A 26,211-nucleotide genomic window follows, 5' to 3' on the forward strand; every position below is an offset into this window, starting at 1 on the left:
ATTCAACTGTCTACTTTTCTATCCTTCCAACCGAACGTTCCATCTGCGCACATTAGCAACCACAGAAAATGCCTATTCTTTTAAACGCGCATGTTAGCAGTCACAGAAACGTGTTTAAACATCCAAAAAGCGCATGTTAGCATCATTTTCCAGAAAGTTTCCGCCTTCGTCTTCTTCCCCTGTCCTTCAACACGTCTCTAATCGCTTTCTCAGAAGATCCTCCAACAACGACGAGTCGCACGATGGGATTGCTCGATCTGGAAAAGCACTTCGCCTTCTACGGAGCTTACCACAGCAACCCGATCAACATCGTAATACACATCATCTTCGTGTGGCCGATCGTCTTCACCGCCTTGCTCCTCCTCCACTCCGCGACCCCAATTTTCGACCTTTCTCAATCGCTGACCCTCGACGGCGTTCTCCGGCTAAACGTCGGGTTTATATTAACCGTGGTCTATGCTCTGTTCTACCTCTGTTTGGATAAAAGATCTGGGTTTGTAGCTGCTCTCATGTGTTTCTCTTGCTGGGTCGGTTCAAGTTTGCTCGCTGATCGGTTAGGACCTTCTCTGGCCTTCAAGGTTAGCTTTTCTCTTATGTTTGTGAGATAAAGGTTCAGTCTTTTTGTGCAGAAGTGTGTTTATTGTTCATTGTCTTTGATGCTTTGAGTTAGATATTAGCTACAACGATTTTATGATGTGCGTTTGCAAGATTCTGATTCTTTGGTCCGAAGACATGTACTAGTTTTTAGTGATTTGTTGTTGAGTCATTAGTGAAGAGCTTTTTGTGTGCGTTTGGTGACAGTTTGTTGTTCTTGACCACCAACATTGGTGATGGTCTCTGATATTTAGAATGTGTTAACTTTAGGAGGTTAGAGGAGTCCATGTTCTGTTATGTTAGATATTATGACAGTTTTTCACTGTCTTTTTTTTTCTCAGGTTGGGATAGCGTCTCAGCTGTTATGTTGGACCGGGCAGTTTCTTGGCCATGGAGTGTTCGAGGTCAGTCAGTCCTTTGGGTCTTTTAGGAATCATTTGTTTTTGATTCTCCTTTTCTGTCTAATCATCAGTGGCTTAAAACACAAGTGATTCTTGTCACAGAAACGAGCACCTGCGCTATTAGACAATCTACTCCAAGCTTTTCTCATGGCTCCTTTCTTCGTGTTGCTTGAGGTTAAGTTTTTTTTTTATGTGTGTTAAATACTTCAGTCCGGCTACCTTCTTCTTTCTACTACTCCGTGAAACCATAGCCAGAGAACTTGAAAAGCTAACGTGGGAATGAATTACAGGTCCTTCAATCGGTTTTCGGGTATGAACCATATCCAGGATTTCAAGCTCGTGTGAATGCCAAGGTAGAAAGTGACATAAAGGAGTGGAGAGCAAAGAAGCAGGTCAAGAAGAATAAGCTCACATAAGCTTTGGACTGGATTATATAACTCAACTTAAAACCCATTGTAATGTTTCCACATTAAATCCATGATATAATAAAAGAATATAAGACCATCACCATGGATTCGTATATAACTATTTTGAAGGGGAATTACTTAACAAAAATTTAAGTGTTATTACTAGAAGAACACCTTCCCATATTTGGAAGTTGCAAACAAAAGATGTACACTATTTTCATTTCATCCGCCTCTCCGGGAACGAAACTGTTTCCAGAATTCTTGAAACAAGCTTCATATTAAACCAAGCATTAGCTTAAAGGAAAAAAGAAAATTTATGTTAGATGAGCTTAGTGAAACGAGAGAAGGAAGTATAAAACACTAAAAGTTGGATGGCAATACTCGAGACTCTCCGACGACTTTCTTTACCATTCCCTCTATCATGTTCCATTCCATATCTTAATATTTTTAAAGTGATTTTATTGCCTTTTCATCTCTAAATCTAATTATAATGTACGAGGACAAAAAAAAAACAAGAAAATTTTTCTAAGATAGTCATCTTTAATTTATTTTTACAAAAAAAATAGCCTTAAGAAGAAAGTGACAGAAATTTAATTGAAAGAAAAATATATCCTTTGGTCACTATTACAAATTTAAGTTTAGAATTGGATGGTATTTAATTTTTTTTAAAATAGTAATTTTTTAAAATCGAAAATATATAAAAAGGTTGAATTTGAAAACATATAATTTGAAATTATTATAAAAAAATTATTTTATTTTATTTTATTTTATTTTTTATTTATATGTTATTAAAGAAAATATATAAAGATTTTTTGTCTTTTTAATAAAATTTATTTTGATCATTTTTTTCTTTGAAGATTCTTTTTCTGAAAAAAAATTAAAATGACTATTTAGGAAAATATGTAGACTTCTCAAAAAGAAAAGTTTATAGTCAACATACCAGATACCTATTTTTATACATTTAGATCAAATATCTATATAATAATGATGCATGACTACAAAATAATCTTCTCAAAAATAATGCTCATAGACTTTTTAGTCAACACATTGTATGCAGATTTAGACTGGATGAAGGTTTTTTAGGTTTAGATCAAATATCTATCAAAATGATGCATGACGACAAAAAAAAAATAACTAAAAGACAATGAGCCTAGACTAAGAAATTAAAGTTTATACTTTATAGTCAACACATTGTATGCAGATTTCTTTTTTTTTGTAGACTATTTAAAACCCCAGGGTAAGCTTATCATCTCGGCACGTAAACAAATTCACCAGAGAGCATATTATACAATAATACCTTTTGTAGGGAGAAGAAAGAAGAAATGGCGCAAGGCGGTGGCGTCGCCAGAGTGATCGTGGATTCAAGGTTCTGTGTTCCGGACCCCGTGGATCTGGCGATGGTGCGGGATAAAATTGAGTTCAAGCACGGTAACTTCGATATAAAGGACGTTAAAGGGAACATACTGTTCCAGGTGAAGAAGCCGGGTTTTTTGAGCAGTAAGATGATCTTCTTGGATGGTTCTGGATCTCCGCTCTAGACTATGAAACAGAAGGTGACTATAGACTCACACACTCACAACTTAAGAGTTCATATGTACTATGTATAAGTCGGGCTTAACTAAATTAAATTTATTGCAGTCGATGACCTTGCATGAGAGGTGGAAAGTATATAGAGGAGTGAGTACGGAAGAGTGTGATTTTCTGTACACGGTGAAGAAATCGAAGGTAGTTCAGTTTACGACGAAACTTGAAGTGTTTTTGGGTCACAACAATGAAGAGCAGATATGCGATTTCCGAGTCAACGTGACGAAGCGTTTCGAACACTCTTGTGTCGTCTACGCTGGTGAATCTGACAACATTGTTGCCCAAGTAAACTCACACACTCTATTCCCTTCTTCTATTTCCACATTGATCTTTCGGGTGGAACCCGCCTATATCCGGTTCATCAATTATTTTATGTCATCCTTCTTTCTCACATGTCTACGAGTTAGTTAATGTGTTATATTGGTTTGGATCGATTTTGGTTTGCTTTCAAATCAACTTTTTTTTTGGGTTCTGTTCAGTTTATCCAGAATAAACATAAGCTTAGCCTATATGTGAATTGGTAGGTTGACCATGTGTTTATGAATTGTTAGAACAATCAACTTCACAATTGCAACATTTATTAAACCAAAATTAGTTGGCCAAAAAAATATACTTGAATATTCGGTTGGTTGGTGGTTAAATCGAATGGTGTGTGTCTATGTAACAGATGCAGCACAACAAGCACACGCGGCAGACAGCTTCATCGGGACTGGACAATTTCTCGGTGACAGTTAATCCAAACGTCGATTATGCCTTCGTTACCTCTCTCTTAGTCCTTTTCGATGTTATTAACCGACAGGATCCGCCCGGTAAAGGCGACACTGGTGAGATGAACGAGGTTGCACACGGTGCAACCCATCTTGTACACGGTTTACACATGTTACTTCACTGATGGATTTTAAATGAGTTTACAGCCAACCAAACTCTATTGTTATTCAGTTAGTGATTCTAAATTATGTTTTAAAGTTCAGTGCTATTTGATCTTATATTTATAAGTCATGCATCATTGATTTTATAATCTAATGTTGTTTACATAAGATTACAAATACTTCACTAAAATCAAGTTTTACTCCATTGAATATTTTAGTGTTTCCACATAAAAAACCGAGATGATAATAATAAGGCCACCATGAATTAATGTTTAATATAGGGAAAATACTTGAAAAAATTATGTGTTATTACTACAAGAACACCTTACCACATTTGCAAGTTGCAAACGAAAGATGAACAATGTTTTCATTTGTGTTAATTTCATTACTCTCCGAGAACTGTTCAAGAATTCTTGAAAGCCAACTAATGAATCTCAGATTGGGATTGGACGATCTCAGAGAAGTCATTCGGCTTCCATGATTCACCACAACAATCCAATTCACATCCTTCGCGTTTTAGATGTTTTTTTGTTTACTCGGTTTGAGGTCTTCATATGGAGTTAATTATTGATAAATTCTATCTTCAAATATTTTTCATCTACAAATAGTGGAAGTCTTTGGACCGGTCAAGAGTTTAAAAGCTCTTACACCAGATTTGGGTTTTAATTTTTAAATTTGCAATTATAACAAGATTAATGGTGTAAAGATAATCTGAAGTTCTAGAGTACGTACTATTAGCACAAAACTGTTCTCCGAGGTTTTATGTTTTAGAGAGAGTTTGTACATCATGAAGAAGGTAGTACATTGCTTGTTCGTCGTGTATCTAAATTGCAGGAAAAACTGCATTATGGAATCATTGTTTGTAAAAATTGTTTATCATAATCGCATATGTTATATAATCGCATATGTTATAGATAGTTGAAGATTATAATAATTTACAGTGGTGGTGGAAGTAATGGGGTTACTTACCCCCATTTTTTTTTTTTTTCAACAAAGAAGCAAAACTAAACTAAGTAGATTCCTGAGCCGAGAACCATCTCAGAGGAACGGAGTCAACATAAACCATAGCAGAAGGCTGAGTCCTAGCACCTCGTGCTAGCTTATCCGCCATCGTGTTTTGTGCCCCCGTTTTAAATTTTAATTTTTTTTTACTAATTATAACTAGTTTTAATTAATGCTTTCTTCATAACTTTAATTTGTACTCAGTTTTTTCTTCTAAGAAATTAATATCATAAATAAATATTAGATAGATAGAAATTTGTAGATCAATGGATGAGCCTGCCAACTTTAAAAAGGGGACCAATGTAGCTCTAACTTTCATGGGAAAGTTCCTCTAATCAATAAGATCTGAAAACATAAAATGTCTTTCCAAATTACAATATATTGTACATCAAATTGCATATAATTGAAATAATACAACGGCAAAAGGAAAGAAAAAACATGGATGGTTCATAGCATTAGAGTAAAGTAAGATATATGCATGGTCTTATTTTATTCAGAGAGATAACAAGTTGCTCAAAAGTCTTCTTTGTTGTCTTCGATTTCTTTGACCTGCCAGTCAATTTGCTTAAAGATGACTGATGATGGGATGACATGGTTTTTGTCAAGAATATTGTTGCGATGACTTCCAAGTCAATCAAATTGTTTATTTCCATTATCTGTAAATACAAGATAAATAACAATTATTAAAATAAAATAATTATTTATCATTGTTGATTTGCTATTCGTGGTATGTTAACCATTTCATTTTAAACAAAAAAGTATAATATACTAATTCATTTATACAATATATATTTCAGTATAGTTAAGATTTAATATATTTTGCTTCCAATAAAATAAGTTCCTGGCCGCCACAAATTATTAAGTTTTAGGTATGGATCGACTATCTACAGTGACGACAAAAATAAAATAGTCTCAAAAACATTGGGCGTAGACAGTTTAATAGTCAACATACTGGATGCAGATTTGCTTTTTCGTAGACTATATAAAACCCCTGAGTAAGCTTATCTTCTCGGCACGAAACCAAATCACCAAAGCAGAAAAAAAGATAGAAAGAGCATATTATACAATAATACCTTTTCTAGGGAGAAGAAAGAAGAAATGGTGCAGTCGGTGATCGTGGATCGAAGGTTCTGTGTTCCTGGCCCCGTGGATCTGGTGATGGTGCGGGATAAGATTGCGTCGCAGTACGGTAACTTCGTTATAGGTGACGTTAACGGGAACATGATGTTCCAGGTGAAGAAGCCGGGTTTTGGTCTTCACAAGAAGATGATCTTATTGGATAGTTCTGGATCTCCGGTTTTGACTATGAAAGAAAAGGTCCATAGACTCATTAAAAAAACACACACACACACACATAACTTAAGAGTTCGTATGTTTGTTACTATGTATATAGTCGGGTTTAATTAAACTAAATTAAATTTATTGCAGTCGATGACCTTGCATAACAGGTGGCAAGTATTTAAAGGTGGGAGTACGGAAGAGTGTGATATGTTGTACACTGTGAAGAGATCGTCGATGATTCAGCGTACGACGAAACTTGAGGTGTTTTTTGGTCAGAACAATGAAGAGAAGACATGCGATTTCAGAGTCAAGGGGACGAATTGGCTCGAACGCTCTTGTGTCGTCTACGCTGGCGTATCTGACGTCATTGTTGCCCAAGTAAACTCACTCACTCACTCACTCTCTTTCCTTTCCTTTTTTTCTTTTTCCACATTGATCATTCGGGTGGGCCCAGCCTATATCGGATTAATCAATTAGTTTATGCTCTCACATGCCTAAGAGTTAATAGTATTTTTTTACATCCGGTTTTGGTTCAGAATTGGTTTAGCACGGTGATATATATGTTGTTGGGGTCGATTTTGGTTTGCTTTGAAATTAACTTCTCTATTCTGGTTATGTTCGGTTTATCAAGAATAAACATATGCTTAGCCTATATGTGAACTGGTAGGTTGACCATGTGTTTATGAATTGTTAGAACAATCAACTTCATAATTGCAACACTTGTTAAACCAAAATTAACTTGCAAAAAATACTTGAATACTCTGGTTGGTAGGTGCTTAAATAGAATGTTGTGTATCTATGTAACAGATGCAGCACAAGAAGCACACGCGGCATACCGCTTTATCGGGAAAGGATAGTTTCTCAGTGACGGTTAATCCAAACGTCGATTATGCCTTCATTGCCTCTCTCGTAGTCCTTTTTGATGTTATTGACCGACAAGAGTCGGCCAAAGGAATCGGCACTGATAATTTCGAGGCTGCCCACGTTGTACATGGTTTATTTCAATGATGGATTTTAAAAGAGTTTAAATCCAACCAAAATCTATTGTTATTCAGGCAATGATTCTGAATTATGTTTTAAAGTTCAGTGGTATTGGATCTTATATTTATAAAACACTCATCATATATTTTTCAATCCATTGTTATTTAAGATTTCTAATACTTCATTAAAATCCTGTGTTATTCAAAACAAAATAATTTTGAAAATCTTTGTAAATGAAGTCATTTGGAATAAATGTCAATGAAATTTCATGAATAAAAAGTTAAAAACAAAATTCAAATAATATTGTAGAGATTTTAGAATTCATATTACTCATACATATTTATTCATAGATTTGATTTCACAATAGTTTTATTAGATTGATAAAATTTTATTTGTTAATTACAAATTTGAGGAAAAACACAGGCGGCAATTTTGATTTGTGGACTTTCAAATTTCTCTTTATTTTCCACAATAAAATTGAGATGAACATATAAAACAAACAAAAAATATAAATCCAACTAGAATCAAAATGTATTTGCTTTGTGCTTCTGGGATATCTGATAGAATAAGAACCGTACAAAAAAGATTAACACGACTTATATAAGGATAGCACACACACATTTAGAAACTATCCAAAGTTTTTCTGTTTAAAAATACTTAAGGTGAACCCAAATGTTTAGGTTCGGTATAGCTCGGCCAATTTTAGTTGGGCTACGATAAATAATTAACTCAATTGTATCTATTCTAGACAAATTTTCTCAATTAAATTCATGAGTAAAAGCTAAACAGAAGCACACGAATGACATGATGAGAATCTCCATGACCAAGACCAAGTGATCTCATTGTTTTAAACCAAACCCATTGACAATTGTAGGTCATTTAAGAGCCCATATGTAATAGTATCATTTGGAATTATGGTCTATGCTATGACCTGCCCTAACGGAGACAAATACTATCATGTTCCTCTTTTTTTGCTTCACTTAAATGCTCTCCCTTACTACCAAGGGAAAGTCAATTAATTTGTTTTCTAGTATACACAAAATTTGACGAGTGTTTTCAACAACTGTACGACTTTGTATTTTGGGCATTTGTCAATCACAGTTTTAATGAGTTCTTGGCTCTTTGTAATGATCATTTTGATGATAAATCCAAAAACTTTTAATTAAGTTATTTAAAACCATCCCTTGCAACTTGCAAGATAAAAACAACAGATTTCACTTTTACATCTTTATTCGATATATATATGGCGCAGGACATATTTCTGTAGGTTATATGTTTCGAGATGTTTTTCCAGCACATAATGGGAATAGGTTGGTTGTGTGACTTGTGACTTGTCACATTAACAGAAACATGGAAAATCTCATGTTAAATAGTACTAAACGAAACAGTCATCGTTGGACTCGACTTATTTTTCTAAAATTCATCTTGTATTTTGTAATGCTACTTGCATTTTTTAACAACCGTTCTCTTGGTCAAAGTGGTCCACATTAATTTTCTTTGTTGCAACAATAAATCATATGCTAACAGCACACACTAGTACCGAACGGAGTCAGAGGAGGTCATCAAGTACGTGAGTACTTTCGTAAAAGAGAGAGACGTACGGCGTCGTCCCGTACTCCATTTCGTCACTCTCCATAAAACGCCTAACTTCTTCATCGTCCCATATCAGAAAATCATCACCTTCTTCACCACCACCAATCGTGTGATCCCTTTTTACCTCTTCTTTTTCATCTTGGTCACTGCTTGCGATTCTCGGCTCCAGCAAGATGCTCTTAATCTTGTCGAGATCATGTTGTCTAGATGAGATACCTGTGGCGAGCTTGTTCAGGAGACAAGCCGAGCCGGAAGGTGATGAGGTAGGAGAAAATGTAGTTATTGAAGAGCTACCACATTCTTCGTTAGTGATCGTGACGGTGAGGTTATTGATGATAGACTCGTGGGTCATCGGGTCAATTCCTTTCCTCGACAGTCTTTTCTTGAGACAAGAGTTCCAATGGTTCTTGATGTCGTTGTCTGTTCGATTATCCATCTCCTTGGCAATAGCTGCCCACCTTCAATTTTCAACATTTACAACAACAATTAGAACTACTTTTTATAATTAGGAGATTTCGGTGAAAACCAAGACTAATTAATCTCCAAGTCCATAGAAGAGTCGGACATTCTTACAATTCAAAGTGTCCACAATACCAATCTCTAATTGAAACCTCATTATTAGTATTGTTTAAAAAATTATGAATAGTAAACGTCTATATTTAATTACCGTCATTAGGACTCCCTTTGTTTCTTTTTATTTGAATTGTGCAAACAGATTAAACAAATATTTAATTTTATATTTTAAATAAAAATATCATCAACTATCTAACTAACCATTATTCAACCAATAAAAAAAATATGCAGAATATAAAATGTCATATAGCATATAAATCAATAAATTTAAGAAAATCAAACAGTTTGAAGTAATTACTGCAGTTGCAATCATGGTATAATGCATGATTAATATTTGAACGAATGTTAAATAAATGAAGTTTTATTATTCCTGATATAATTAAGTGTGTGATATTATTATAAAATTAACGATGTTGATATTATCATGTAGCCAGTATTATTATTCCTGATATATATACGTGTGTGTGTGTATTTCAGTTTTTTTTTTGTAATTCATAAATGACCATGCACATGTAAATGTGTTCATTGTGTTCTTTATAGATTTTCGAATGATTTTTTTAATTAAGTCGCATCAAATATTACTTTGTTTTAAGGTAATAGCTGAAACATAAAACATGAGAGCGAGCTCTGGACCTCTGGTACAAACTAAATGTAAGAATAAAAAATTAGCTTTCGCTGAAAAGCAAGTAGTCTTTAAATATTATTATGCACTAAAACTTTGTTGTGTAGTCCCAAGTCTATAATATAATTAGTTTAACATCCCTTTAACATTTCATGTTAATCCAAGTAGGTTTTGACTTTTGACAGAGCTGTAGTTTTTCGTAGAGAAGCAGCTATTAATTAAGAAACTAACCTGTTTCCGAGGACAGCATGAAGTTTGATGATCTCTTCTTCTTCCTGAGGAGTGAATTTGCCTCTTTTAATCCCAGGCCTTAGGTAATTAAGCCACCTTAACCTGCAGCTCTTTCCACATCTCTGCAAACCTGTTTTGTCCATGAGAAATTGTAGAGATGTCAATTTTAGTAGTCAAAAGGGCGTTTAATTTTCCTTTTGTAGTGGCAAACAAAAGAAGTTGCGAAAAATAACCTTTCCTCAGTGGAAAAGGTACTAACTAAAATTTTAAAATTTAAAACTTATACAATTGTGCTATGTAGATATGGACAAAGCATAGGGAACACATGTCGCTCTTAATAGAATCCAATCGATTTTTATAATCATATGAATAGAATTGGTATAAAAGTTTCAATTATGTAGATTCCGGAACAAATATATAATCATACTATATAAAGGAATATTTAGCAATGATTCATTCACTATCGTTATAATATTACACGGTATGGGCGTGTATATGTACTTTAACTTTTTTTTTTTTTGATAACTCTGGTATCTGGACAGTCACATTCCCAACTATCAGAGCCGTGCTTCAAGTGTAATTAAAAAGGCTTTCGCCTAGGGCCCCCAAAATATATGGTTTTTTTAAGGCCCCAAATATCAGAAAATAATTAGTAGTATAGTGGTTTAAGTTTGCCATTTATTTATAAACTAAAAAATCAGCAAGTGAAGATAATTTGATGGCATCTTATACCAATTTTCAAGCAGCTTTAAGGCATGTAAATCATTCTGATGTTATTGGGGATGATTTGTGTTTTGAACTGATGGTTCTAAAAGAAATGTTGCCATAAGATTACAAGAGACCTCTTGAAGTTCTGAATTTTTTGAAAGGAAGGGAAGAGTGTTATCCAGACTCATAAATTTCTTATTAAATACTATTGACGATTTCAGTTTCAGTTACTGCTGAAAAAAGTTTTTCCAAGTGGAAACTCGTAAAATTTTATATGCGATCAACCATATCACAAGAAAAGTTAAATGGTTTAGTAATTATATTTATAGAAAGATAATTAGTTAGGAATCTATATTATGAGAATTTAGTTAAAAAGTTTATTGAAAAAGAAGAAAGAAAAATTTGTCTTAGTTTTTTAAATTATTATTTTTCTTCTTAATATTTTTTCAAATATATATTATGCTCTAATAAAAAAAAATTATAAGGGGAACCCATTTTTATATTCGCCTTAGGCCCTACTAAACCTTCGCACGGCACTGCCAACTATCCCCCCGAAAGAGGTCCAGCGCCCCAACGGAAGGGATGTTAAATCCGTTGTGGCCAAGACTCGAACCCGGGTGGCGGCAGTACAGCAGTACCTCCTTTACCACCAAGCTACGAGCGCTTGGTTTGTACTTTCACTTTCTATTCTTGGTTTGTTTACAAAGATGATTTCGCTAGGATTTCATGGAGTTTTTATAACTGAGTTTGAAACCCCCCCCAAAAGAAAATGGATTCTGCTATTCACAACAGTATGTAGAAGATATATATACCAAATTTGATAACCTAAAATCTATAATAATACTAATTAATGTAAACAATCAACAAGAAAACAACAACAAATAGGGAAAAAGTACTATCTGCAACTATTTCTAAAACCAGTTTCCTTACATATATACATGCAATATAATTTTTTTTGATCGAAATACATGCATTGTATATATATATATATATTTATATTAATTTCATTTAGAATGAAGAGGAATTGTAATTAATTACAAAAAGGTGACAGCTCTAGAGTGTTTATATGCCACAAAGAAAAAGAAATAAAATCAAGAGGAAAACTTGGTCCAGCTCTTGAGTGTTTCTATGCCAAAAAAGAAATAAAAACAAGAGGAAACTTGGTTGTTTAATCTGTTTAAACTACATAATAATTTAATATCTTATGCAAAAACTTGGACTGATCTAGACTTTATGTTACTCCTTGTTTCAAAAGAATTTAGTTGAACAAAAGTGGAAATAGAGAACTCACAAACACAAAGTATAGATGCACTTGTATATGTTATGAAACATCTTAACAAAAAGGATGTTTACGAAACATTGGATTACATATATATATATAGTGTAAGTATGTGTATCTATCTATCTATACCAGCTCTTTTGGGAAGAGAACGCCAATCAGAGACCCCATGCTCATTGATGTAAGCGACAAGGTTTTGATCTTCCTCCGCCGTCCACTCTCCTTTCTTCATCCCGTCGCCGTCGACCCACGTCTTCCTCCCCATTTTTCTCAGTCCGACTAATCCTATAACTGCCACGTTCATAACCTCACGAAAAGACCAGTCTTAAAATAAGATAAATACTTGACTTGAAGCGAGTCTCCTTTTCTCTCTTCTCTTTTACTTAGTGGAATAGTCTCTCGAGAGTAAGCAGTGGGATTGTGTAGAAGGGATATTATACAGTTATATATACCCCTCAGTTTTTGGTTTTATTATATTTCCATCGTTGGATTTTTATTTCGAATTCCTCGCCGCTGGATTTAACGACTTTTTAAAACATTATTTGAAAAATTGTTTTCAAAAAGTACATATTTTTAACTACAGGTACCCAACTCTTGCCAGAATTTATGTGAACATAGTTAGTAGTTGAGTCAAATCACTGAGGTTGACAAGTTTTGAAAATTATTACCACATTTTTGCTTTAATATAATCTTTTTAGCTATCAAAATATTAAAATCTTGTAAAATTAAATTTAAAATTTAACAAAACATATATTACTCGATGGTGATTGTATGAGTTTTGGTACGCAAACATGGAAGTTTGATGTATGAAAATACAATTAGTGACCACCGTGATAACTTTAGCTATAGGCTATAGCTATCTAAAATTAAATAAAAACAGTTCAAATTAACAACAAATAAACAAAAAGATATTCACACAGTCACACAGATATAACTCCGTAGTCACTTTAGTGTGATTACTTAAAATAAAAGTATAAAGACTCACGTGTAAATTCTAATTTTTATATTTTGTGAAATCCTCAAGAACATGCTAGAAACAAAAGTGGTTAAAGCAAAAGTAAGATAATCCGCTGACAAAAAAAAAACGTAAGCTAATCCTGTTACATGCCCGCATGTATAAAGTAGTATTAGTACGTTCCCGTATTATTTTTCACATCTTAGCATATACAAAATATGATATTGTTACTTCATACCTGGCTTAATACTACTAATAGTGATGATACTGATTTAATTACTACTGGAAAAAAGAAGCAGAGGAGCATGTGCTGAATAAGTTTTCTTGGGCCACGTATTACAGATGATACCATGTTCACATGTTTTCTTTTCTTTTCCCGCCATTCACATCTTTGTTTTTGAAACATTTATGGTAGTTTTGTATCTTATGTAGTATTTAGTTTAGAACTTACACAAATTGTTGCACAAAAAAAAGAAAGAATTTACACAAATCTCTACTAATAAAAGGGAGCTTTTGAGGCTCCATAGGGCGTCCACATCAGCGGAAAAAAATTATCCCGAAAGATGACACGTGGCATAAAATATAGTTTTACATTTTAATATTAATTATTTTCAAAAATTGTAAAAAATATGTAAACATACTGCATTAAAAAATGGAAAAACTACATTAAACATATGTAAGATTACTATTTTTCACTTAAAAAAAAAGACGGCTTATCTCCATAATGTAACATTACCGTTTTATAAAAAAAACAAAAAACATTATATATAATTTCGAAAATAATAAATATAAGTAAAACATACAACATAAAAATGGAAATACTACATTAAACATAAATATGTTTGACTATTTGTCCAAGTTCTTCTATTAAACATTTCCGTTTTACATTAAAAATAGAAAAATACGTAAAGATTTAAACATCTATCTTAAAATATAAAATATAGACATTAACTAAATATAAAGTATAAAAAAGAGAAATACTCAATATATAAAAAAATAAATAATAAGTAAATATTATAAATATATAAATATATGAATTATATATACAATAATAAGTAAATGCACAATTTTTTAAAAAATGGAAAGAGTATATTAAATATTAAACATCTATCTTAAAATGTAAAATATAGATATTAAGTAAATAGAAAATATAAGAAAAAGAAATACACAACTTAAAAACAATGGAAAAAGTATATTAAGATTTAAACATCTATCTTAAAATGTAAAATATAGATATTACGCAAATAGAAAGTATAAGAAAAGGAAATACACAATTTAAAAAAATAGAAAAAGTACATTAGTATTTAAACATCTATCTTAAAATGTAAATCAATCTTAAAATATAAAATTATTAGTAAATAGAAAGTATAAGAAATAAAAATACACAATATAAAGAAAAATAAATAATAAGTAAATATATAATATAATCTCGAAAGATGACACATGGCATTAAAATATAGTTTTACATTTTAATATTACTTATTTTCGAAAATTATAAAAAATATGTAAACATACAGCATAAAAAAATGTAAAAACTACATTAAACATATGTAAGATTACTATTTTTCACTTAAAAAAGACGGCTTATCTCCATAATGTAACATTACCGTTTTATAAAAAAAAGAAAAAACATTATATATAATTTTGAAAATAATAAATATATGTAAAACATACAACATAAAAATGGAAATACTACATTAAACATATGTAAGATTACCATTTTACATTTTTATTTTAAGAAAATAATATGTAAACATATAACATAAAAAATGAAAAAACTACATTAAACATATGTAAGATTACCATTTTTCACTAAAAAAAGACGGCTTATCTCCATAATGTAACATTACTATTTTGTAAAAAAAAAATTATATATAATTTCGAAAATAATAAATAATATGTAAACATACAACATAAAAAATGGAAATACTACATTAAACATATGTAAAATTACCATTTTACATTTAAAAATAACAATAATATGTAAACATACAACATAAAAAAATGGAAAAACTACATTAAACATGTGTAAGATTACCATTGTTCACTAAAAAACCGGGTTATCTTCATAATGTAACATTAGAATTTTATTAAAAAAAGAAAAAAAAAACATAAATATAACTATTTGACTATTTGTCCAAGTTTTTTTTTTTTTTTTTGACAGCAAGACATTCACAGACTCATGTTGACTCTGTAAACCAAATCGGTAACTCCGCATCCATATGAACGACGAAAGACGGTTGTTTCCTAGCACTACGTGCCAAGCTATCCGCCTTTTGGTTCTCCGTTCGGGGTACATGGATGATGTCTGAGTTGAGGAAACTTCTTCGTAAAAGCTTGATATCTTCCAGGTAGCTTCCAGGTACATGGATGATGTCCAAGTTCTTTTATTAAACATTGCCGTTTTACATTAAAAATAGAAAAATACGTAAAGATTTAAACATCTATCTTAAAATATAAAATATATACATTAACTAAATATAAAGTATAAGAAAGAGAAATACTCAATATATAGAAAAATAAATAATAAGTAAATATTATAAATATATAAATATACGAATTATATGTACAATAATAAGTAAATGCACAATTATTAAAAAATGAAAAGAGTATATTAAATATTAAACATCTATCTTAAAATGTAAAATATAGATATTAAGTAAATAGAAAGTATTAGAAAAGGAAATACACAATTAAAAAAATGGAAAAAATACATTAGTATTTAAACATCTATCTTAAAATGTAAATCAATCTTAAAATATAAAATTATTAGTAAATAGAAAGTATAAGAAATAGAAATACACAATATAAAGAAAAATAAATAATAAGTAATATATAATATAAGTGAAGACCAAATTTAAAAAATGGGAAATTACATTAAGATTTAAAAATATATATTAAAATTTAAAATATAGATATTACGTAAATAGAATGTATAACAAATAGAAATATACAATTTAAAAAATGGAAAACATACATTAAGATTTAAACATCTATCTAAAAATGTAAAATATAGATATTAAGTAAATTAAAAGTACAAGAAATGGAAATACATATACATGAAAATAAATAATAAGTAAATAATGTAAATATATAATATATGAATTATATATGTAATAATAAGTAAATACACTATTTTTTTTAAAATGGAAAAAGTTCATCAAGCATTAAACATCTATCTTAAAATGTAAAATATATAATATAAGTAAATACACAATTTAAAAAATGGAAAAAGTGCATTAATATTTAAATATCTATTTAAAAATATAAAATTTAGATATTACGTAAATAAAAATATAAGAAATGGAAATAAACATTTTAAAAAATGGAAAAAGTACATTAAGATTTAAGCATCTATCTTAAAATGTACTTCTATCTTTAAATGGTAGTAAATTATATAAAAATGGATATACCACACTAAACAAAAAAAATGTATAGTTTTACATCAAGAAAGTCCCTATAAAACTCATTATTCCATCCACATCAACCTCACACTATTAAACAAAATTTCAAAGCACTCGAGCAAAAAAATAGTTTCACTATCAACTCTTACCGTCCCAGAAACCTTTAATGACATTGAATGAGATTTTTTTATAACAACAAACTTTTTGTTAGGTGGATTCATTGTTGGGAAACCCGCAACTTCCAAAAGCCAAACTTATTCATGGGAATTGAATTGCTTTTCATAGACTCAAAGGTATTCTTACAAATTTAAATTAATCTAATCTATAATTTTATTGTTAATATTCATACTAACTCTTTCATGATCAAACCATTTCAGTTGATAACCATTCAAGCGTTTATCTCGAAACACTTCCTTCCTCGCCGAATCAGATATTGGTTCATGTTGGTTTAGTATTGTTTTTGGTTTACTAACCGGTTTAGGATGGTCTTATTGTAAATATAATTTAAGTTGGTTTAGCATATATTATGTTTAAAATAACTTAAATTAAATAATAATAATATTATGCTTTAAATATAATTTTAGAGAGTTTTCAAATATAGTTTACAGAACATTATAGGTGATGAATTTAATTTATTAAATTCGTTTATTACTTAAAACTAAGTTTTTTAAAAAACATACTGAGTTATAAATATCAATGATGGATTGGTGAGTATAACATGAAGACAAAAATATAAATATCTGATTTTCAAGATAAGAAATTCAGCTTTTATTCAGATACTCAATATATAATATCTTAAATGATGTTTTAAAAAATATACATAATTTATATATATAGATTAATCTTCCAAACTTAAACTATTATATTATATATGAATAATGTTTTTAAATAAAAATAATTTCTGATTTAAAATAAAAATAAAAACAACAAATGTTTATTTTCAAATAATGGATGTAATTTACATTATACTATCATTTAACAAGTATTAGATACGTTTTGATAAATCATTATTTTCTATTCCCAGAAAACAATAAATTGTTAAACATCAATATCATCTAGGTTAAGTATACGAACAACAAAAATTCAAACATCACAAAAAATATTTACATAACCATTATAATACAATAATTTAATCAAAAATACAATTAAAAAATATTAAAAAGAATAGTTATATACTTAATATTTGAAAATAAAAGATATTTTTGCTAAAATTGTACTTACCTGGCCAAGGAGATCGACCATCTTTTTACGGATCAATCGAATGTTGAGCATGTGGTCGATCCAAAAATACTCTACAGTTTAATAAAATCTCTAAAACATTTATTCCAACACTCAAAAGATAGTTTTGCTAAATATGATAACTAAATAGCCAATAAAATTATAAAAAAAATATTTAAATAGTAAAAAATATGTTAATTTAACGTGTTAAAATTTAAAAATAAATTTTAATTATGACATGCATTTTAACATTTATATAAATATAAATCATAGCCTAAATATAAATAATTTAACAACTTAAATTAGAAAAAAATAAAAATCCCGGGCGTAGCCCGGGTTAATCCCTAGTTAATATATAAAGAATAAAAGAAATGCTCCATTGACTGCGAAAGACCTTCCTTTCTCGGATTCTTCTTTGTGAACATCTTTTCGCTTTCTCATCCTTTTCATATTTCCCCATTCACACCCTTGAGTATTCTCAATCAGCAATATATATGTTAAATAAAACAATTTTCAGAAATTTAGCTAGAGGAAGATAACCATATGTTGAACTGATTATAATAAAATTACTGTTTCCTTGTTTCTAGACATTTTCTTACAATGAACTGAAGACTTTTTCTTACAACATGATACTACTTTCATTTTCAATAAAAGAAAACGAAAGATACTACTTTCATTTTTTTCTTCAAAAATATGATATTCTTCCAGAAGCACTACAAAAGAAAATATAAATAAATTTTTAAGAATCTTTTTTATTCAATTGTTTAAAAAATTCTTAAAAGCATTATAATATCTATGTATATAATTTATATTGTTCTATAATAATTTATAATATATATATATGAGAAATACGTGCAAATAGCATTAAATTGTGTTTTTTTCTTTCCAAAAAGCACATAAGGAGATATTTTTTAAATAACATTCACTAAAAAGTCAAAAGACAATTATATTCATATTTATAACTATCTGATTAATTAAATATGTTAAACTTTACTTTTATAAAAATTATGTACATAACAAGTTATACAATAACTACATGTTTTATTATTGAATTCAGGATTTAAAGATTAGAGTTTATATTTTTAGTATTTAATGACATAATAATTTCTGAATTTTATTTTGAGATTTTCTTCCTTAGATAAAAAGGTATTATTGATGGAAGTTTTCTTAGATTTATCCATTTAATTAATTGTATATAACTCCTATGCATATTAGGTCTTAATTGAATTTTTTTTTTACAAAAGCAATATGCTTTTATTATATAATTAACAATTATTAAAAAGTACTTAGAAAAGTATTTAGAAGATACAAATGCTTTCCAATTTTTTTTTTGCTTAATGCTTTCATTTAGGGCTTTTGGTAGAGAAATTGCTTTTAGAATATTATTAAAATATATTTACTAATCAAAAATTATATCAAATCCAAAATTAAAACGTATATATTTAAAATGAATTTTACAACTAAAACATTTTAAACTTTTTTTAAAAGAACAATACTTCATATTTACAATATAATATAATATATATAATTAAATAAGATTCATTATTTTTAATAACAAAATATTAAATTAATAGATATTTTAAATAAGCATATTTTTATTATTTAGAAACAAACAAATTATATATCATATACAGTTTATATATATATATAATTAACTGCTCTACCAGTTATTTTATTAACTACATTAATAAAAATATACACTTTTTACATCATATTTCTTCTATAGCATATTGCTACTACCAGTTAGTTTATTACTTTTCCATTTTTGTTTGTCCATTCTTTCCGTTCCAGTTTTTATATTTGAAGTCACTGCTCTAGCTATCGGACTAAAGTGATCATCACTTGCGAAGCTATTTTCTTCTTCCACTTTAGCTACAACCAGATAGAGACAAACGTGATAAGGATCTCATCACAATTCACTACTTTTTAAAATTAAAATTTATTTATGACCGCGTGGACAGATATCAGAAGTTTCGGTTCGGTTGGTTAGATATGAAATGACTATGTTTTTTTCTTAACTGAATGATATGAAATGACTATGTTACCGTTCATATGCTAAATTCTGTTTTTGAATATCACAGAGATGTGACATATTATAATATAAAACGAGTTAAAGTCTATCTATCTCACCATTAGCGTTAATATGAAACTAAAACTTATCGTTGCGGAGCTAATCCATCCGGATTCACATTGTTCTCCATTAAATGATTTGTTAAAAAGAAACCTGGGTTGCCTGAACCCCTTTTCTTGAAAAGTTGGCTGATATATATGATCTATGAAATATGTTTAAAACCCCATAATTAGGCCATGAACCTTGTTGTCTTTCTTTTTTTTTGTTTTTTGCTAGAGGACCTTAATTGTTTTTTTATAAACAAGAAACAAAAGACAGAAAGTAACAGGTATAGGGATTAGTGACTGATTTGAAAAATGGGAATGCACACCATAGAATTTATTACCCACTCTGTTTCTTGAAAAATCTCACTTTAATATTTTTATTCAAATTAAAAAGATTAAAATTCATTTATATTTTTATTAATTATATCTGTTTAACTAGCAGCATTTAAGATAAGTAAAAATATTTATAATATCAATACAATTTGCAATTAATATTAAAATGAAAGTAAGTATAATTTACATTAGAATTTAAAATAACACTTTGTGTAATAAAAACAATATTAAAATGATTTTTTTTTTCAAAATATAGGGAGTATAGTATAGTAAACACACACACACGTATGAGTTACCTACCTGCTTTTTCAATATATTTAGTGTATTTTCCAACACCTTTATATTAATTAAAATGATATAAAAATCTAAACAAAATATTGAACTTTTTTTGAACTTACATAAATTATAATATAGATTATAGTCGAATTACTTATTAATATTTTTATGTTGAAAATAAATAAAATCAACAAGATAAAAAATTACAAAAACTTGTTACTTTCATATTCTTTAGTGTGTTGTAGTAACATGTCATTCATGCGATATACACACTATCTTGCCAATTTGAAACAATATGTTATAAAAACTGCGGTCATTTTCTATTTCACAATTATATCTACAATACATGATTCTAACTCGAAATACAATAGAGGAACTTCAACATAACTTTATATTAATCTTCTTACATTATTTAAAAAAAATATTATCCCAAACCTATATATTATGGTTTTTGAAGTTATTTATACAATATATAACCCATGGGTCATGAAAAAGAGAACAAGATGATATTGCTTCGTGTTATATTCACTAATTTGCAATATCTTGTATTATATACAATAACAAAATAAAATAAATTTAAGAATGAAAAGTAGGCAAGATACTTCCATTATTTAAACTTTTGTGTTGGTTTCACACTTGATAGAAAAAGCCGCGTTAATATTATCGTCCTGTCTGTTGTTTAATGTCTACACTATCAAAAAACAAAAAAAAATCTACACTGTCATGATTTATTTTTGACACGTGCATAAATGCCTAAGTTCGGTAAATGTCACGTGCTTAAAATATAATTTGTCTCGTTTTAGAATACTTGAGATGAAGTGTCACACTTATTTATGTTTATACCTACATGCACGGAGATAAGCAATGATTCCAGGGACGCGTAAGGATACTACGACAGTTCATAAGAAAATGACATGTTTGCTAGTGTTTGTACTTTTCGTTTGTAAAAAGTGAGTTTAGTAGTCACTATTATTTTTATTTAAGTCACTATTCCGTTCTTATTATGTTGCATTTGAGTTCACTCTACGTGTTTTTATATTTGGAAGTATTGTATTATCCGGGTTCAATACCATATTTTAACCGCATCAACAGTTTAAAATTTCAATATCAATTTCCATGTTTTTATGTATTTTTGTTAACAAGAAACACATACAAAACCAGTGTTTTAAAACGCGCTAGGCGTTGATTACGCGTTAGATGACTATATAGCGCCTAGCCGTATAGGCGTATACGGATATATATTTTTACACGAAATATAAGTATAAGATTAATATATACATTATTTTTGAAAAAACTGAAAAATATATTTTAAATCTACTTTTATGTATAAGTACATATATAAATAGTTTCAAATTATAAAAATTAAAGCCATTTTAAATACATAAAGATGATAAATTTAAAATGATTTTGCAACAATTATACTAATATCTACAATTATATAAATACATAAAATAAGTAAAAGTAATATAAATAATAACATTAATAAAATATAATATTAATAGTTTATTTTTTTGAATATTAATGCTTAAAATCCGCCTAGGCATCCGTGTAGACCGCATAATGTCCGTCTAAATGTTATTATTCGTCCGAATTATATAAATCCGCATAAAACACTGTATAACATAAAAACAGTACGGTTGGCTATTGTATAGCGCCTAAACGCCGCCTAGGTGGGTGCCTATACCGTATTTCAGAACACTGTACAAAACAATGTATAATTTTCTATAAATATTAATGCACTGATTCATTCTTATTTGCGTCAGAAATCTCTCAACAAGTATCGGTATCTTTTTAACAAAAAGTAAATTACATGTCTGTCAATCATGTTTTACAACCTAATATTTTATTTTAAGATGCATTTGTCATAATGTTTCTAAAGGGTATTGACAAAATAAGTATATATAATACATACACAGTTTAGAGTAATTTTGTTTAATACCACCTTGATACCCTCGCTCTAAGAAAATTTTGCCAATATAAAATGAAAATATTCAAAATACCACTACTTTATCATAATATTATTCTTAATTAATTTAAGTAAAACAAAAAAAAAACAAAAATACATTTGTTACTTTCAGAGTTCAAGGAGATTGGTTTTCTTTTTGACATTTTAAAAGAAATAAAGTATAATTCTGTATTTTGTTTCTTAAATATTGGTCTTAGAAAATAAAAAGCAATCATCATTTTCGTAAAATGTACCAAATCTATGTTATTCTGTATATATTTCATAGATGAAGTTATCATTCAATTTACAAAAAACAATTGAAGCAAATTAAACATTCACCTAAAAAGAAGAAGAAACAGAAGTCAGAATTTAATTAATAAGTCCCAAAATCTTTGAGCTATGATTTTCTGTTATCTCTCTATCTTTTAATATGTGGTTGAAATTGAGAAACAAATTAAAACAAGATAACGTTGATGTTGTTGTGAGACTTTCTTGGGATTTTTCATTCTTGTCATATTTGGAGCAACATGAAGGGTCTAAAATTGAGATGGTTCAATTAATTTAATCAGAAATTCATTTCGTATTTTACTTAACAAATATAAAAATTAGGAAGTTCTAAATAATTAGCCAAGAAAATGATATTATAGCTAAATAACAACTAGTATTCAATTAGAACAATCCGAAACTAAATTTATAATCTTGGATACAAAATAAATATATAGTACCGAACTACTGCAGAAATACTATAGTTTACCGAACTGTATTCTCATAATTTTTTTGTATACGTTTGTAACATATATATAATGGTGTTTTATCTCAAAGAAAAACAAATCATTAAGGTGTAATCAAAATCTATGTTGTTAATTAAAAAAAATGAAGAACAAAACGCAAACAAGAAATAACTTTACATGTTTACCAAAAACAAAAAGGAATAAATTTACCAGCGTGTTACGTTTTAATTTACGTGTTTGTAAGTCTTTAGTAAATTAGTAATATGAGCTTACATGTAGATAAAAGATGCGACAAATGGAATTTAAAGTAGCCAAAATAAGTGCAACAAAAAAAAAATGTAGCCAAAATAAACCAGGAAGAAAATTACCATATGAAAAAAAAAAACAAACAAACCGGTATTATTTTTTTTTTTTGTAAAAGAAACAAGCCGGTATCTGCATGTGTAATACGAGTATACGACTATAATGTTTTTTTCTAAAACTGATACGACGACTATAATGTTTCGTCACGAAATAGTGAATTTGTTAATTTAAGACGAATGATTTCACAGTGCATAACGCTGGACAACTATGATTATAAAGTAACAAAGTCAACGGCATAAAACATCATAGAAACTGAAAAATAATGGTAAAAATTTAGAACAATTGCGGAACAATCGCGGTATAATTTTAATAGTGTTAAGAACATATAAATACATATGCATTTTTGAAAGTCTTGTTATTATTAACTGTGGTATCGTGTAATACGATTTGTAAATATTTGAAACATTATTTTGACAAGATACAAATTTGTCTGTTTTGTTTCCCACTTGATAATTGAATATTATGCCGCTGTAATCTGGAAAAAAACTTTAGAATAATTTCCAAATTTTAAATCTAACTCAAAAGCTCCAATTCACACAGATGCTATTTTAGTTATCAACTTTTAGTCATATATGAATAAATTTATATTACTTTGATTAAACTATTTTAGATCTCTTAAAATGTTAAATCCGTTAATGTATAGTTAACAGTTGATTTTTGACATATTTGAAATAATTTAGTCATTAGAAGTATAAGATTTTATTAATTCTAATTTAAGAGTTGAAAATTAAAATAATGTACCTAAATATAAGATTATATTGTTTAATGTTTTAAAACATAACTTCAAAAGTAAATTCAGATATAACTTCAAATAAGTAAATATGTAAATTAAAGATATTTTGTAGAATAAATTCATACAATTTTCACGGTTTTGTAAATAAATTCATGGTTTTTATTTGACACGTGCTTAAAAGACTTGTTCGGTAACCTTCACGTGGTTCTAAAATGATTTGTTTCATGTCTTTTTTTTTTTTTTTAATTTTTATACTAGTGTTGTTGGCATATTTTTTTATACTAGTGTTGTTAGCACACTTGATAGTTTGATATATACCAAGTTTCACCCTCTCTTTTTTTTTTACCAAGTTTCACCCTTACATTTCGTATATATCTAATACCTTCACCGCTGATCGTATAAGATAAAACTATGATATAGAAAACACTTAAAACTCTAGATGCATATAAATCCTACAAAACACTTAAAACTCTAGATGCATATAAATCCAACAAAATGATATCAGGATTGTTTTTATTTTAATTGTAAACATTAATAACATATGATATTTTAGGGATGAACCCCAATCAAATATTCTAAAATTTAAAATATCTCCAAATCCATCATATAAATAAATTCTTTGTTCAAATTTTAGATTTGTCATTATTTGTGGATATCAAATCTAATACATATTCATCTAAAATAGTTAAAATAATCAAAATTAAAATATTTAATTATCTATACTATTATTTGTGAAGTGATAAAAATGAAAAAAATGAATCTAAATTATTTTTATTAGATAAATTATTAAAATTATTAATAATAAGGAATTATCCAAAAATCTAAAAGATATATTTTAAACTATAAATATAATTTCTATATATATACAGTATTGTTATCTGAAAAAAATATCTTTGAATAGAAAGTTAAAATTAAAAAAAAAAACAGAAAACACATAATTAAATACTAATCAAGTAAACTTTTAAATTTCATATAACTGAAAATAATATTGAGTGACTTTTAAGATTTATTTATTAATAATAGATATAATAAAAATTTTAAAAATTTATAAGTAAGAATTTTCAAGCGAAAATATATATAATATTTTTTTGACGAAATATATAATAATTTTATAAAAATAAAAATAATAATTTATTATTATAGTCTTTTAATTAGTAATGAATGTATTAATAATTAGTTATAAAATGTTTATGTCCGCATAAGCGGGCGAAACACCTAATTTACAATGATAAAGTAGAATTATTTTTAATGAAAAGCTAAATTAAAATGTTTTATTTTAATTTTCTCTGTTGAGAAACTCATATTGTTTCATTTATGCAAGCCATTGTATTAAAGTAAACAGAAGTCACACTTGTTTAAGAAATCACGTACAAAGATAATGTGAAATACGTGATCCTGAAAGCTGAGAAGCTCAATCAATTAATTGACTGAACCATTTTCTTTTAAAATATATGGTTGAAACTGAATGACAAAGAAATATAATGAAAACACGACAGGGTTGATGTTGTCGTGAGCCTCTTGGGACCTCTCATGGACCGCACTAGAGAGGAGATTGTCCCATATGGAGCAGCATGATTCGTCAGAGAATATAATAATTCATTATCCTGAATCAAAAAGTCTATTTTGTTTCCTTCTTTTTACAAAAAAAAAAGTATCACTATAAGGAAAGGTGATCCCAAAAATGTCGACACCAGAGAGGGATAGGCAATAAAATTTCTTAAAAAGGTAAAAAAATAAAATAAATGAAGATCTATTAAAAGAAATTTTTGCCTTTTGAGATGAAATGTTTTTTTTTTTTTTTCCACAAATTGTTTTTATTGATTAAACGGGCCAAGCCCACGGCCGGAGCCCACAAACAAAAAGCCCACTAGCATGAGGGGCAACTTACAACAAAGGCCGAGGCCCAAAATGAAAACCGGCCCAGCAGACCCAAACCACGAAATCAGACGGTTCGCCCTAGAGACGCACCAAGGAGACAGGCTGGACACGTGTAAACATCTGGAGAGTCTGCAC

The 26,211-nt window shown here is 28.9% G+C and overlaps 4 protein-coding genes across 5 annotated transcripts; 3 read left to right on the plus strand and 1 right to left on the minus strand.

Annotated features, from left to right (window-relative positions):
* The first annotated feature begins 29 nt into the window (after positions 1-29).
* Positions 30-1,623, plus strand: LOC103842685 (uncharacterized endoplasmic reticulum membrane protein YGL010W). Its single transcript, XM_009119342.3, has 4 exons — positions 30-578; positions 936-998; positions 1,098-1,169; positions 1,286-1,623. Exons 1-4 carry the CDS (start codon positions 243-245, stop codon positions 1,409-1,411), a joined length of 597 nt encoding a protein of 198 aa, XP_009117590.1. The 5' UTR covers positions 30-242; the 3' UTR covers positions 1,412-1,623.
* Positions 1,624-2,622: 999 nt separating this feature from the next.
* Positions 2,623-4,023, plus strand: LOC103842684 (protein LURP-one-related 15). Its single transcript, XM_009119341.3, has 3 exons — positions 2,623-2,955; positions 3,041-3,271; positions 3,654-4,023. Exons 1-3 carry the CDS (start codon positions 2,944-2,946, stop codon positions 3,876-3,878), a joined length of 468 nt encoding a protein of 155 aa, XP_009117589.1. The 5' UTR covers positions 2,623-2,943; the 3' UTR covers positions 3,879-4,023.
* Positions 4,024-4,751: 728 nt separating this feature from the next.
* Positions 4,752-7,291, plus strand: LOC103842682 (protein LURP-one-related 15). The gene is made up of 3 exons (XM_009119340.3): positions 4,752-6,174; positions 6,286-6,516; positions 6,946-7,291. Exons 1-3 carry the CDS (start codon positions 5,956-5,958, stop codon positions 7,144-7,146), a joined length of 651 nt encoding a protein of 216 aa, XP_009117588.1. The 5' UTR covers positions 4,752-5,955; the 3' UTR covers positions 7,147-7,291.
* A 973-nt stretch (positions 7,292-8,264) lies between these two features.
* LOC103842688 (transcription factor MYB34) lies at positions 8,265-13,664 on the minus strand. Of its 2 annotated transcripts, XM_033280727.1 has the most exons (4): positions 12,469-13,664; positions 12,258-12,432; positions 10,139-10,268; positions 8,265-9,170 (listed from the first exon to the last, which is right to left on the minus strand). In XM_033280727.1, the coding sequence occupies exons 2-4, from the start codon at positions 12,427-12,429 to the stop codon at positions 8,669-8,671; spliced, it is 804 nt and encodes a 267-aa protein (XP_033136618.1). In that variant the 5' UTR covers positions 12,430-12,432; positions 12,469-13,664; the 3' UTR covers positions 8,265-8,668. The 2 variants fall into 2 exon arrangements, with proteins under 2 accessions (XP_033136618.1, XP_009117599.1); XM_009119351.2 differs by having other exon boundaries at positions 12,258-13,662.
* Between the last annotated feature and the right edge of the window lie 12,547 nt (positions 13,665-26,211).

Source organism: Brassica rapa, chromosome A09 (assembly GCF_000309985.2).
Source record: "Brassica rapa cultivar Chiifu-401-42 chromosome A09, CAAS_Brap_v3.01, whole genome shotgun sequence".
NCBI classification, from domain to species: Eukaryota; Viridiplantae; Streptophyta; class Magnoliopsida; order Brassicales; family Brassicaceae; genus Brassica; species Brassica rapa.

Excerpts from the sequence above, each read along its gene's own strand:
- LOC103842682 (XM_009119340.3), top strand. The coding sequence starts at position 5,956 with ATGGTGCAGTCGGTGATCGTGGATCGAAGGTTCTGTGTTCCTGGCCCC. Across the intron at positions 6,175-6,285 it reads TTTTGACTATGAAAGAAAAG|TCGATGACCTTGCATAACAG; the intron begins GTCCATAGACTC and ends AATTTATTGCAG. Across the intron at positions 6,517-6,945 it reads CTGACGTCATTGTTGCCCAA|ATGCAGCACAAGAAGCACAC; the intron begins GTAAACTCACTC and ends TCTATGTAACAG.
- LOC103842688 (XM_033280727.1), bottom strand. The coding sequence starts at position 12,429 with ATGAACGTGGCAGTTATAGGATTAGTCGGACTGAGAAAAATGGGGAGG. Across the intron at positions 10,269-12,257 it reads TTCTCTTCCCAAAAGAGCTG|GTTTGCAGAGATGTGGAAAG; the intron begins GTATAGATAGAT and ends TGGACAAAACAG. Across the intron at positions 9,171-10,138 it reads CATGCTGTCCTCGGAAACAG|GTGGGCAGCTATTGCCAAGG; the intron begins GTTAGTTTCTTA and ends TGAAAATTGAAG.
- LOC103842684 (XM_009119341.3), top strand. Across the intron at positions 3,272-3,653 it reads CTGACAACATTGTTGCCCAA|ATGCAGCACAACAAGCACAC; the intron begins GTAAACTCACAC and ends TCTATGTAACAG.
- LOC103842685 (XM_009119342.3), top strand. The coding sequence starts at position 243 with ATGGGATTGCTCGATCTGGAAAAGCACTTCGCCTTCTACGGAGCTTAC. Across the intron at positions 999-1,097 it reads TTGGCCATGGAGTGTTCGAG|AAACGAGCACCTGCGCTATT; the intron begins GTCAGTCAGTCC and ends TTCTTGTCACAG. Across the intron at positions 1,170-1,285 it reads CTTTCTTCGTGTTGCTTGAG|GTCCTTCAATCGGTTTTCGG; the intron begins GTTAAGTTTTTT and ends AATGAATTACAG.